We start from the raw sequence: 12,204 nt of genomic DNA on the forward strand, positions 1-12,204 counted from the left end.
GAGGAAACAATGCTGTTTGAGACTCACTGTATGTCATTTCCATGTACTGAACTTGTTATTTAACTATGCTGAGGTAAATTCTATATTTGAATCTAGGGCACCTTAAAGCATTTATTAATCTTAGCTAATGTTAATTTCAAAATTTACTAATTCAATTTTTAAAGTTGTATCTGTAAACATTAGTTAATGCACTGTGAACTTTATTAACATTAACAAAGGAAATATAATAAGATTTAGGCTTATATATATACTCATTGTTATTTTATGTTAGTTAATGCATTAACTAATGTTAGTAAATGAGACCTAATTGAAACGTTTTACAGAGGTGTTAACATGGATGTAAAATAACTGTTCTTGAAATTTGCTGAGATGTCAATGGCTTTTGATTTCATTTCACTTCTTTAATTCTTATCTATTTCCAGCTTAATTCTTAAATTAATTAGTTAACTAACTAGAACCAACCAAAACTATATATATATATATATATATATATATATATATATATATATATATATATATATATAAAATTTATGGATTTATTCTTCTCTGTAATTGTCAGGTTTTTAGTTATTCAGGTGCAATTGTATGTAAATTATTTAATAAAAATACATACAATGCACACTGAAATTAATATAAGGGGCTTCCAACACTAATATTTGTGCTACTTTCATTTATTTATATCATCAAGCAAATAATTATAGACATTAAAGTGCAACAGAAAAGCAATGTACTGTAGGAAGATGCATTATACAGAAGCTGGTGTGCCGTTTCATACCCCTATTTCAACACTAAGAAATGACATTAAAATGACATTTTTGCAACATCCTGCAACACCAGGAGTATTTCAAAACTAATACAATGTTCTTATTATTTAATGTTCTATTATATTGTCATACACATAAACGATACAGACATGTATTACTTTTTGAATATATGTTTCATTTTTCTAATGGAAAAACATAAGGAATGAAAAATATTGCATGGAAAATGTTTTTCATTTAACCTTTTGCTTTAAAAAAAAACTGTATGTGAAGTAGTCTTAAAGAGACGACTCCCTGTTTCACTCCTTATTCTCTCCTTCTTTAATCAATCAATGTTTTTACCTATTTATACCTCTTCAAGTTCCTGCCATGGTTATCATACACAAATAAAGCTTTAGAAGTAAGAGTACTAGAAGAATTACAAATGCATAAGCACATGCACTCAAACAAAACATTAAAAATGCAAATTAATATTGAACAAATATGAATATCTACTGAGCAGGTTTAAGAAATATATGTCTGACTAGAATCAAGAAAACAATGAAATATCATCTCGTGGCTTCAAGATCTTTAGGGGGTCAAGGGCTTTCTGCAGGCGAATACGTCAACAAAAGAGAAAATCAAGATGGAAAATCAGATCAATGCGGATCTTTCAGTGGTGAAATATCTTTTACTATGATCTTAAACTAAACAAACAATATTTAAAGTCATGATGAAATAGCATTCACTTCTCTAATGAGATATTATTGCTACTGAAACTGGATGTTCAGGGGGGAAAAGGCAGGGACTTGATTTTATCCATCAGGAATTAATTAGGGCTGAAAAGAATGCAAGCAGACCTGAATGTGAGTGCGCAGATGATCCTCATATTTATTTAAGCCACCATCTGCTGCATGGGAAGTGAGGCTGAAAGTCAAGTTCACCCATCTATTTTTCTTTTCTCTTATTGCTGTAATCTTTAGTACATTAATTAGCAATAAACATCAACCAGCATTAATTTGCTACATTTACTATTAGCAAGATTTTATATACAGTAGCCCAAAACCATGACGTATCAATCGCTTTTTATATTGCCAAGTGAAGAGCTTGTAACGGAATTAAAAAACGAGACCTTCCCCGACTTCCTAGGTTGCCTATGAAAGCCTAGACTGATTTTTATGTGAAGGACTCGGGATGTTTTCGCCTGGAAAATCGAAAGAATTTGACGTTTACGCTTGCTACGACATTTAGAGAGCCTATCTTCTATTCTATGACATACGAAACGAATGCTTATACAATGTTCAGAATAATGCCGAAAAAGCCATTGTGTACTGTAATGTCAATGTGTTATGCAAAGAAAAGGGATTAATTCAAACTGAACTATAGGCTCACATAGCCAGAGCTATATAGTCTATAGTCTCAAATATACTTTATTATAATCAATCATAACAGTGTAATTTTAAATACTTAATCTGTTGATGAATTGAAGAGCTGGTGCAAACATATCTTTCTTAATTGCTGTTTTCTCACAACTGTCATTTTTGTTGTGTGTTTATTTCGTTATTGAGAGGAAAGCACATATTTACATATTCATCTAAACGTCGCTCTCGGCTGTGTGGACGGCATCTGGATGTTTGTTAACAGTATATCACTGCAAAAGTATGTCCAAGTTCTTTATCTTCGAAGCGAAGAACGAAAAAGAACTTAGTCGTGAGTATATCCTGTCTTTTGTACATTACGTGTGCACGAGTGTGAGCAATAAGTTGCTGGCTGCAGTTCACTTAATGGCCACCGGTGTTGCTAATAAGAAGGGTTTCTGAATTCTACATATAGTGCCTTTAAGACTTCACTAAATCTCAACCTAAAGTCCAACTTTTTACCATTTAATTCAACTTTTCTTTTGAATTAAACATTAAATATATTGTCAAAGTGACTAACCTGTACTTCATCACAAATATAAGTACTATAACATAAAATGCATAATAAGTATTCATCATTCTAAAATGTCCCTTTAATCACAAGTGTGTACTCTCTCCATCATGAATAAAGTGGTTGAGCATTTTTTGAGCAGACTCCAGACCAATCATCCCATTTATATCATCTCCAGTACCATGGCTATTCGCTTCTCTCCAATTACAGACCATCTCATCCTCGTACAACACTTGCCTGGTGCCAACTTGTGATTGGTGGAGGTCCATCATGGATTTATTGCTCCTCAGCATGCCATGATGATCCTGCTGCTGGTCTTGCTGCTTCAGGAGCCCTATGGAGTGGATCTCTTCCAGACTAGCAGAGAGTACACGAATGGGAGAGCCCAGATTACGTACCTCTGTGATCTGGTAGCCATCGCAATCTGGATCATCAGGACTCTGCTTGAAGCGGGCCAAGCTGACATCCTCGACAGGAATCGGTAATGTTTCGGGGTGAACTGTGAACTTAAGATGTGGTATCTGCAGGACATGAGGAGGTTGATGATATTTGCTTTCCTCACCCCCAGATTCGCTCTCCGTATCCACAATTCCCTTTGAATATTGGTTCATCCCCTCCCAACAGCCTTGCCTCTGCTGCCATTGGTAATACGACGCGTTTCCATGATTTCCCTGTGAACCCCTCAGGACGCAGTTGTGTGCCTCCTCTCCCATTTCTGACCAATCAGATTCCTCCTCCTCTGGGAGTGTTCCCAACGATTGTTCATCGGCATGCATGGAGACTTTGTCGTAACGGTCACTATCCATGAACTGAGCTGGAGGTGGTGCGACTGGAAGTGGAGTTATGGGATCGTCAGACTTCAAATGTTTCACCAGGGCATCCTGTAGCATTGATGTCACCTATAGTAAAAATTAGGCAAACTCATTCTGATTAGAGGCATATTTGGAATAAGCATGAACTAATTATTGTACATAAGAATTTATGTAATATAATGGTAAGGCTGGGAATCGATTTAAAAAAGAATTAAGGTGAGAATCGAGAATCGTTTCTAAAGTATGGAACTGATTCCATCAAAGGGAATCAACTCCTTTTTAATAGCCTTTTTTCAGTTCAAAGGTGTTAATCATTCATTCACCTCTTGGTCAAGTCCCATTCATTTCCATGAATCAGTTCATTTCAATGAATCGGTGCAGCCATTCTTTTACGTCATCTTCACATATGTATTTCTAACATCTCGATTATTACATTTCAGTCACTTAAGTTAATGAGGTTTGTTGTCACTGTTTCATTCTGTGATCCTGCATGTCGAAGAGCATACAACTGACAAATATTGATAAGCCTAAATCTTTGACATACAATATTGTATGACATCAAACATACAATACAGACATTGATGTTCAAATGCGTATTTGTTCTAGGTGTCTAGTACATAAAACTGGCTTATTCTGTTGTCCACAATTGAAGGTTTCAAGCTCCGCTCTGGCCTACATGAAGAGAAAATAGATGCTGAAAATAATAAACATTGGGGAATCAGTTCCTGAGTCGATTCCAGAACCAGATATTGGAATCGAAGATTTTTTCAAAAAATTTCGGAATCTAACAGCCCTATGTGACTCGAACATCTACATAAATAGGGATATGACACTGGTGCTGGACATATAGCATGCAAATATAAACATTACTAATTAAAAAAATAACCAAATCAAACTCTCACATTAATGGTTTCTAGACTTTGGATGGTCGTTTTTGCTGCATGCAGTTGGTCTGTGAGCTCGGAGATTCGCTGGTTCAGTCGCTCACGCTCTCCATCCATATTCTGTGCCTAAATTGAAGTAACAAGAAACAATAAAGGCAAATTTGAAACAAATACAATTTGTTTTGAATTTGAAAGTGTTGGTTTATTGATATAATGAGATTTTGAATCAATTAAAACCAATGTGCTTAATTCTTTAGGTGGAACTACTAACTAAGATTGAAGAATTAAATTGGGCTTTACCACACAATGCAGTTTTTTCTCCAGAAGGTGATTGGTTTGTTGTGTACAAGAGTAGTTGTCCTGAAGTCTGATGAAAGAGAAAGACATTTACCCTAATATAATTTAAAAGAATATACTTTAAAAGAACTGTAAGTGAGACCTAAGTACATCTTTTTTTCCATAATATGGAAGTCAATGGGGCCCTTCAACTGTTTGGTTACCCATACTCTTCAAAATATCTTCTTTTGTGTACAGCAGTAGAAAGAAATTCATACAGGTTTGGAACAACTTGAGGGTGATGACAGAATTTACATTTGGGTGAACTATCCCTTCAAATAACCAGGGTTAGGTGCTTCTACATCAATGTTATTCTCCTATCATTTCCCTCTTATTTTAGAGACCGCCAGACCACAAACCCTGACTTTTTTAACTAAAGCTGACAGTTTTAGCTGAAATCACACTAAAAACAGTTTATGTGCATGTATTATACTTTAATCCAATAGAATAGAATAGAATAGAATAGAATAGAATAGAATAGAATAGAATAGAATAGAATAGAATGTTCTATAAAGCACAGTACCATTTAGTCTTGTGTCTCACCTTGTGAACCGCTCCAATAAGCTGTTTAGCTCTATGCGAGTTCTTTGTAACTCAGATTCAAGGAGCTGGTGCCCAGTTTTGAACTCTGCTCCCATACATTCCATCCGCACAGTGGTCTGCAGCAAGCTGTGGTGGAGAACCTCATTCTGCTCCTGTAATATCCTAGATTGAATCAACAGACAGACAGTCCATCAAGCACACACGCCTCCATGAAAACAATCACGTATAGACTGTAAGACAAACAGAGCTTCTATGAGTGATGGCATGCTATTTATATCTGAGTGTGTCTTAAAGCAAACTGTTTCACTACCATCTTGAAAAAGCTGAAAAGCCATTTCCAGACCCAAAGTTAAGGCAGTTGGTAGTTAAGCAGGCAGCACACAAAAAAGAATGCAAAAGTAAACAAAGGACTCACATTAATCTCTCCAATTCAGCTTCCTTTTCCTACGCAAAGATGAAAGCAGTTGCAAATGTGGAAATCCCAACAACAAATGATATAAAATATGTTTATTTTCATTCTATTCTAACACTTAAGAAAGAATACTCACTTTTGGGAATGAGGATGACTCTTGGTAGCTCACTGTGGATTGGTCATCCTGCATAGTGGAGCTAGCGGATGAATCTGACTTGTTAGAATGAGGAGAAGTGGACCGCTGGCCAACTGGAGAGTGGCGAAGATGGCTTGGGTGATCATCATTGTGATGATCCTCCTTGAATTGGGAATGATAGTGGTTCGATTCAGAATGAAAGTGGTGATGTGCTGTATGGGAATGCTGATTTTGCAATTCTGGGCTGTCGTGGTAATGATGGTGATCTTGGGAATGATGATGGTGGGATTCTGGTTGGGAATGATGATGAGATTCTGAATGCTCGTGATGTTGAGGATGGTTAGACTCTGGATCGGAATGGTGATGGGGATAATGGTGGAATTCTTGAGGTTTGTGGTGATGGTAATGCTCCGATTCAACAGGGGATTTATCAAGATTTCCCGAGTGGAAATGGAGTGGGTGAGATTCCTTAGGATCATGATCACTGTGGGGGTGGAATTCTAAATGGGAAAGGTGTTCTTTAGAATGTGATGAGCTGTGATCTTGGGATTCTGAATGTGCGATAGGATGATTTTCATAATGATGGGCTGAATTAGAGTGAGCAGGGTCTTTTGAATAATTGTCAGATAAGTGATGGTGATGATGATGAGGACTATGGTGAGAGTCAGTATGAGAAGAATGATAATGGTGTTCCAACGTAGGGGATGCATCATGAGAATGAGAGTGTTGGCGAGTTTCAGTATGAGAATCATCGTGGGAATGATGGTGCTGCGGTTCTGAAACTGATGTGTGATGGTGTTGGATGGTGTTGGATGAGTGATTAGGATGGGAATGATGATGGTGATGGTGAGATTTGGGATGAGAAGAATCATAGTCAGTATGATGGTGTTGCGGTTTCACATCAGACTGGTGATGAGTTTCTGAGTCAGTAGAAAGATGAGATGTACTACCATGCTCTCCATGGTGGTGGAGAGGAGGAGAATAATTGTGGTGAGATTTTGAATGGGAATGATGGTGGGAAGGTTCTGAGGTGCTGTGACTTCCATGGTTGTGATGTGGTGGTGATGGTGAATGTTGATGGTGGTGTAATTCTTTGTGAGAAGGATGAGCTTCTGGATGGGGAAGTTGATGGTGAGTCCCTGACTTAGTAGAGTGTGTTGGGCTGCGGTGAGCTCCATGATGGTGATGTGATGGAGAGGGTGAATGATGATGGGAATCTGATGGAGGAGAATGGTCGTGTGGTGATGGGTTACGATTAGTTCCATGGTGGTGATGAGATGACGATGGTGAATGATGGTGATGAGATTCTGGATGGGCATGATGGTGATGAGATTCTGGATGGTCATGATGGTGATGAGATTCTGGATGGGCATGATGGTGATGAGATTCTGAATGGTCATGATGGTGATGAGATTCTGGATGGTCATGATGGTGATGAGATTCTGGATGAGCAGGATGGTGATGAGATTCTGGATGGGAATGATGGTGATGAGATTCTGCATGGGCATGATGGTGATGAGATTCTGGATGGGAATGATGGTGATGAGATTCTGGATGGGCATGATGGTGATGAGATTCTGGATGAGCAGGATGGTGATGAGATTCTGGATGGGAATGATGGTGATGAGATTCTGGATGGGCATGATGGTGATGGGATTCTGGATGGGCATGATGGTGATGAGATTCTGGATGCGCATGATGGTGATGGGATTCTGGATGGGAATGATGGTGATGATGGTGATGGGATTCTGGGTGGGCATGATGGTGATGAGATTCTGGATGGGAATGATGGTGATGGGATTCTGGATGGGAATGATGGTGATGAGATTCTGGATGGGAATGATGGTGATGAGATTCTGGATGGGAATGATGGTGATGAGATTCTTGATGGGAATGATGATGGCGGTTTTCTGATTCTGGAGAACAAGGACATGAAGGAGGGCTATGATAATCTTCATTGTGATGGTGATGTGATAAAGAAGATTTGTGGTGTGAATTTCTATGATTCGATGATTTGAAATGTTGCTCTTTGGGGGCAATTTGGTGCTTCTTCTGACTTTTGTGGCTACGTTCAGTCCCAGAAGAAAGACCTTTTGAGGAAGAGCTAGTATTGCTTGTATCACTTCTTGCACTGTCGTGGCGACGCCTGGGAACAGCCTGATGCTGTTGTTGATTGATGAGGTCCCTTTCAGAATAAGGATGCTTGTTGGAGCTGGAGGTCTTGCTTGAATATGAGTGCCGTTTGGAATGGGAGTGCTTACTTGAGTGAGAATGCTTACTGGAGTGCGAGAGTTTGCTGACATGGGAATGAGAAGTTGATGTTATGGAGCTGGCACTGCTTCCTGGCCGGCTTCTGGTAATTTTTGACTTCTTTTCTCTTTTATGTTCAGGCTTTGGGGACAATGCCTTTGAAGATGTTGAAATCTGCCCAGGGCTTGAGGGCCTATGAACATTTGTTACCCCAAGGGATGTAAGTCTTGATGGGCTTAGCACCTGCCTTGTGATTTCATTCAAAAAGGCAGAAAACTTTATCTTCTCCTTCACAAAGCTCTTATGGGCCTCTTGTTTGCTTTTCTCCAGCTCTTTCTCATCCAAGCCACCAGAATGATCCGCTCGCCTGGACAGAACTTCCATAGACTTGGTCTTTCTTATGTTTGCAGCCGCTTTAGCATGATTCTGTTGTTGTCCCTTATTTCCCTTTTCATTCTGTTCTCGAGAATACGTTGCCTTCTTGGCAGTCCCTCCACTTTTTTCTTTGATGGTCAAGTTCTTTTCCATGCTTGTACACATCTTCATTTGGACATCAGCTTCCAATAAAGGCATTGCATCATCCTCATCATCCTCAAAGGCTCTTCGTCCTCTGCTGATATCCATACATGATTGTGAGTGCTGTGGACGTTTAATTGCTCGCTTGGACTCAGAAGGCAAAGGGGCATTTTCCAGACTGGCTTCAGATGACCAAGAAGAACATGAACCAGAGGATGAGGAGGAAGAAAAGCTAGAATTGGAAAAATATGATTTTGAGGAAGAGGATGAAGAGGAATTGGAGGAGGAAGAAGAATCAGAAGAAGAGGAATCAGAACTGGATGAGCTTGATGAAGTCTTTGACAGGGAACTAGAGGAAGACCCAGAAGAGTTTGAGGAAGTCACTGAAGCTTTAGAGTGAGTTTTCTTTTTCGGTATTTGATGTTTATCTTGATGTTGTGGATAATGATGACGATGATGATGATGATGATGATGGCTTTTAGTTTGGGAGTGATGATGGTTATAATGCTCAGGAATTAGATGACCACTGCTGCCATCTGAGGCACTATAGATGAAAGTGAAGAAAAATAATTAGTGGTTCTGACTAAGGCAGGAATCACTTTTCCTACTACTTATTCAAAACTCTTGACTTATATATGTATAAACTCATCCCACACCATTTGTGCTTTATACATGAATGATAACCCAAAACCATGTTTTGTGAATAACATAAAGACTTGATGGTGGGTTCTTTTGGCTTGGGCTAGTCGGCAACTGCTTAGCAATGCCCATTAACCATTTAGGAGAGAGTACTTGCATTTTGGCCTTGTTTAGACCTGGTATTAAGATGTGTTTTGGTCGATCAAATCACAAGTAGATGAGGAAAACACATTCCCGTTTACACCTGGTGTTTTAATCCATCTCTTTTGTCCACTTTCTACCACTTCCATCCTGATTTCTTTGAGGGGAGGGTCTATGGGCGGGTAAATGCCCATAGACCCTCCCCTCCTTCCACTTAGCGTAAGTGGAAGGAGGGCTGAGGTTTGAGCGTATGTTTGAAATTAGTTTTATTTTATCTCATTTATTTTATATTATTTATTGACTGGTGCTGAGAGAGTGCTAAGGCACATTGTATTTCATTGCTGTGGTACTCTGTACGAATATGCATATGACAATAAAACTGAAACTCTTATAAACTCTTATTAAACTCTTAAATGTATGGGTTTTTGTCTTCAAACCAAACTTGGATCTCTAGCCAACAGAGTTTAAATCCCGTCTGGCTAGCACGCTTCCCGTAACGTTCATGCTTTAGGTCAGTAGGTGAAGAGTAGGTGGTTTTTTGTGGCTGTTCGAATGCATTCAACCACATGAGAGTCTACACTACGAAAGCAATCCGGCCAAATGCCTTTTCGACTACCTCTGAAAGTGGTCAAAAGTGGACAAGCTCAAAACGCTTCAGACCCCGTTTACACCTGTATTTAGCGTCGTCCACTTGTGATCCGATCGACCAAAATGCATCTTAATACCAGGTGTAGACATGGACGAAAAAAAATGTTGTATTGTTTCTAATGTTGCATTTATCTGCATTATCTGTTGTGCTTTAAGATAAATGCAACCCCTATGTGTATATACATTATGCTCATGTATATTTATGCATAAATGAAAAAAATAAATGTTTTTGAAATTACATAAATGTACAAAAGTGTCTTTTATTACAAATACATGTAAATATATATTTATCACCTCTTATCTTCATGTTCCTCTGGAAGGTGTGCACCATGATCGTGATGATGGTGACGATGAGATGAGTGTCGACGCTGATGGTGAGGATGCTGACTATGGTGATGTACCTGATGAAGAGCCATTGCCTATGTTCTTGCTTCTTCTCAGAAAGATAATGGAATTAAATTGAATAGTTCTGTTGCAATTATCTTGATTCCCGAGCAACAAAGCGTCCTCTGCCTCTCAGCGTAATGGAAAGTTCTGTGGGAATATATAATAGATATGGTAGTTATAATAGTGGTAGTGTAATTTAAAATGTGAAATTATATATAGTCAGTTACAAAAAGACAATTGTTGTGCACATGGTAAAGCATGGCTAACTATAAAAACGATAAGAATATCTGAATAAATTACTGACGGTTTAAGCATTTACATTTAAATCATCTAAACAAGTGTTAATATACTTGATCTATAAGACAAATAGACAGGAATTTTTAAAGTACTTAAAAGAGTCAAATAAAACTGTACTATCATATCTCTTGTTAATTTTATTAATTTACATTAAAAAAAAGTATTATCTTACCGTAAAATGGTTACAGAGAAAAGAAGCCAGACTTCCTCAAGGGATCAAAGAAAAATAAATATTGTGGAATACCAATTAATTTAAAAAGCTGCACAGCTGCAATACAAAAATGCCAATTATAAGCCACACCAAACAAATGTTGCGTGCTTGAAGGGTTCGAGAGAGATGATGAGAGCTCTGCTATTTTCACAACTTTTCTATCCATGTCCGTCCAGCCCCTTTATTTGACATGGAGGATTTTCCAGCAGCCATCAGCACAGTGTGAGCACCAGATGTCAATAATTCCTATCTCATTGTCTGAAGTGCCTGTGGCAAATTTGTGCAGCAATGGCAACAACATCAGTTCAAAGCTAAAATAACTCGTGAAGGGAAGATTATTTTCCATTATAGGCACTAGTGCCTACTTTTGTTTAATTATTGGGGCATCCGATGAAATAAGCTGCTTTCATGATATATTCAATTATATTTTTTTAGGTCCTGAGAGATAATTTATAAATATGTTTTGTTTTTGTTTTTCTTTTGATTTGACCTTGTACATGGTTGTTAGGTCATTTAAATGTAACATTAATAATTAGCAACCTGACATATATTGCACTATGGTTCATAGTTTTGCTTTGCTTCAGGCCTGGGCTTGTATCTGTCATCACTATTGATGCATATGTTAATGCAACAGAGCTGATGATTCATTCTGAGGATGGAAGCATTGAAAATCAATTTAAATTTAAAACATTAATCCTAACACATGTTCACAAGCACGTTTGCCCTCACCATCCATGCCACCATTTAACCCCGTGAAACATCATAATCACTGCACTGATGTCATAAATGTCAAAAACATTGATGAAGCTAAATAATATTTAGAAAAAGAACTGAATATATAACTTCACAAGAGTTTAGTATGTATAACACATTCAATCACAGATGTTACTGAGAATAATTTGAACACTATTTCATATTACTGACCGCCATTGTATAAATAAAAGGAATTCCTCTTTAAATTATATAGACTGATATAGTACTTACAAATTTGTTCACAGTAAGTGATGCATTTTGCATGAGTTTTGTTGCTTTTCAGGTAAAGAACATGCAAATCACCCTCATAGACTCAAGCATCCATAACAAGCTTTTACACACTGCTGCACATTGTCTAAGAATGTCATTTATTTTAAGACTGTATTCCTAAAATAGTGCAACCTTTTGTACCTTTGGGCTAAAATAAGGCACATAGGTTGCGTTTTAATGCAAATATACACTGTAAAAAAAAAAAAAATATATATATATATATATATATATATATATATATATATATATATATATATATATATATATAGTAAAGTTGTAAATAAAACTTTACTGGAATAC

General features: G+C 37.6%; 1 protein-coding gene across 1 annotated transcript; it reads right to left on the reverse strand.

Annotated features, from left to right (window-relative positions):
* Nucleotides 1–1,096: 1,096 nt before the first annotated feature.
* Nucleotides 1,097–11,049, reverse strand: si:dkey-273o13.3 (filaggrin-2). The gene is made up of 8 exons (XM_048186638.1): nt 10,843–11,049; nt 10,281–10,520; nt 5,793–9,102; nt 5,660–5,688; nt 5,245–5,406; nt 4,666–4,732; nt 4,384–4,491; nt 1,097–3,568 (listed from the first exon to the last, which is right to left on the reverse strand). The coding sequence occupies exons 2-8, from the start codon at nt 10,400–10,402 to the stop codon at nt 2,756–2,758; spliced, it is 4,611 nt and encodes a 1,536-aa protein (XP_048042595.1). The 5' UTR covers nt 10,403–10,520; nt 10,843–11,049; the 3' UTR covers nt 1,097–2,755.
* Nucleotides 11,050–12,204: the final 1,155 nt, after the last annotated feature.

This window comes from Megalobrama amblycephala, linkage group LG4 (genome assembly GCF_018812025.1).
Source record: "Megalobrama amblycephala isolate DHTTF-2021 linkage group LG4, ASM1881202v1, whole genome shotgun sequence".
Taxonomy (NCBI): domain Eukaryota; kingdom Metazoa; phylum Chordata; class Actinopteri; order Cypriniformes; family Xenocyprididae; genus Megalobrama; species Megalobrama amblycephala.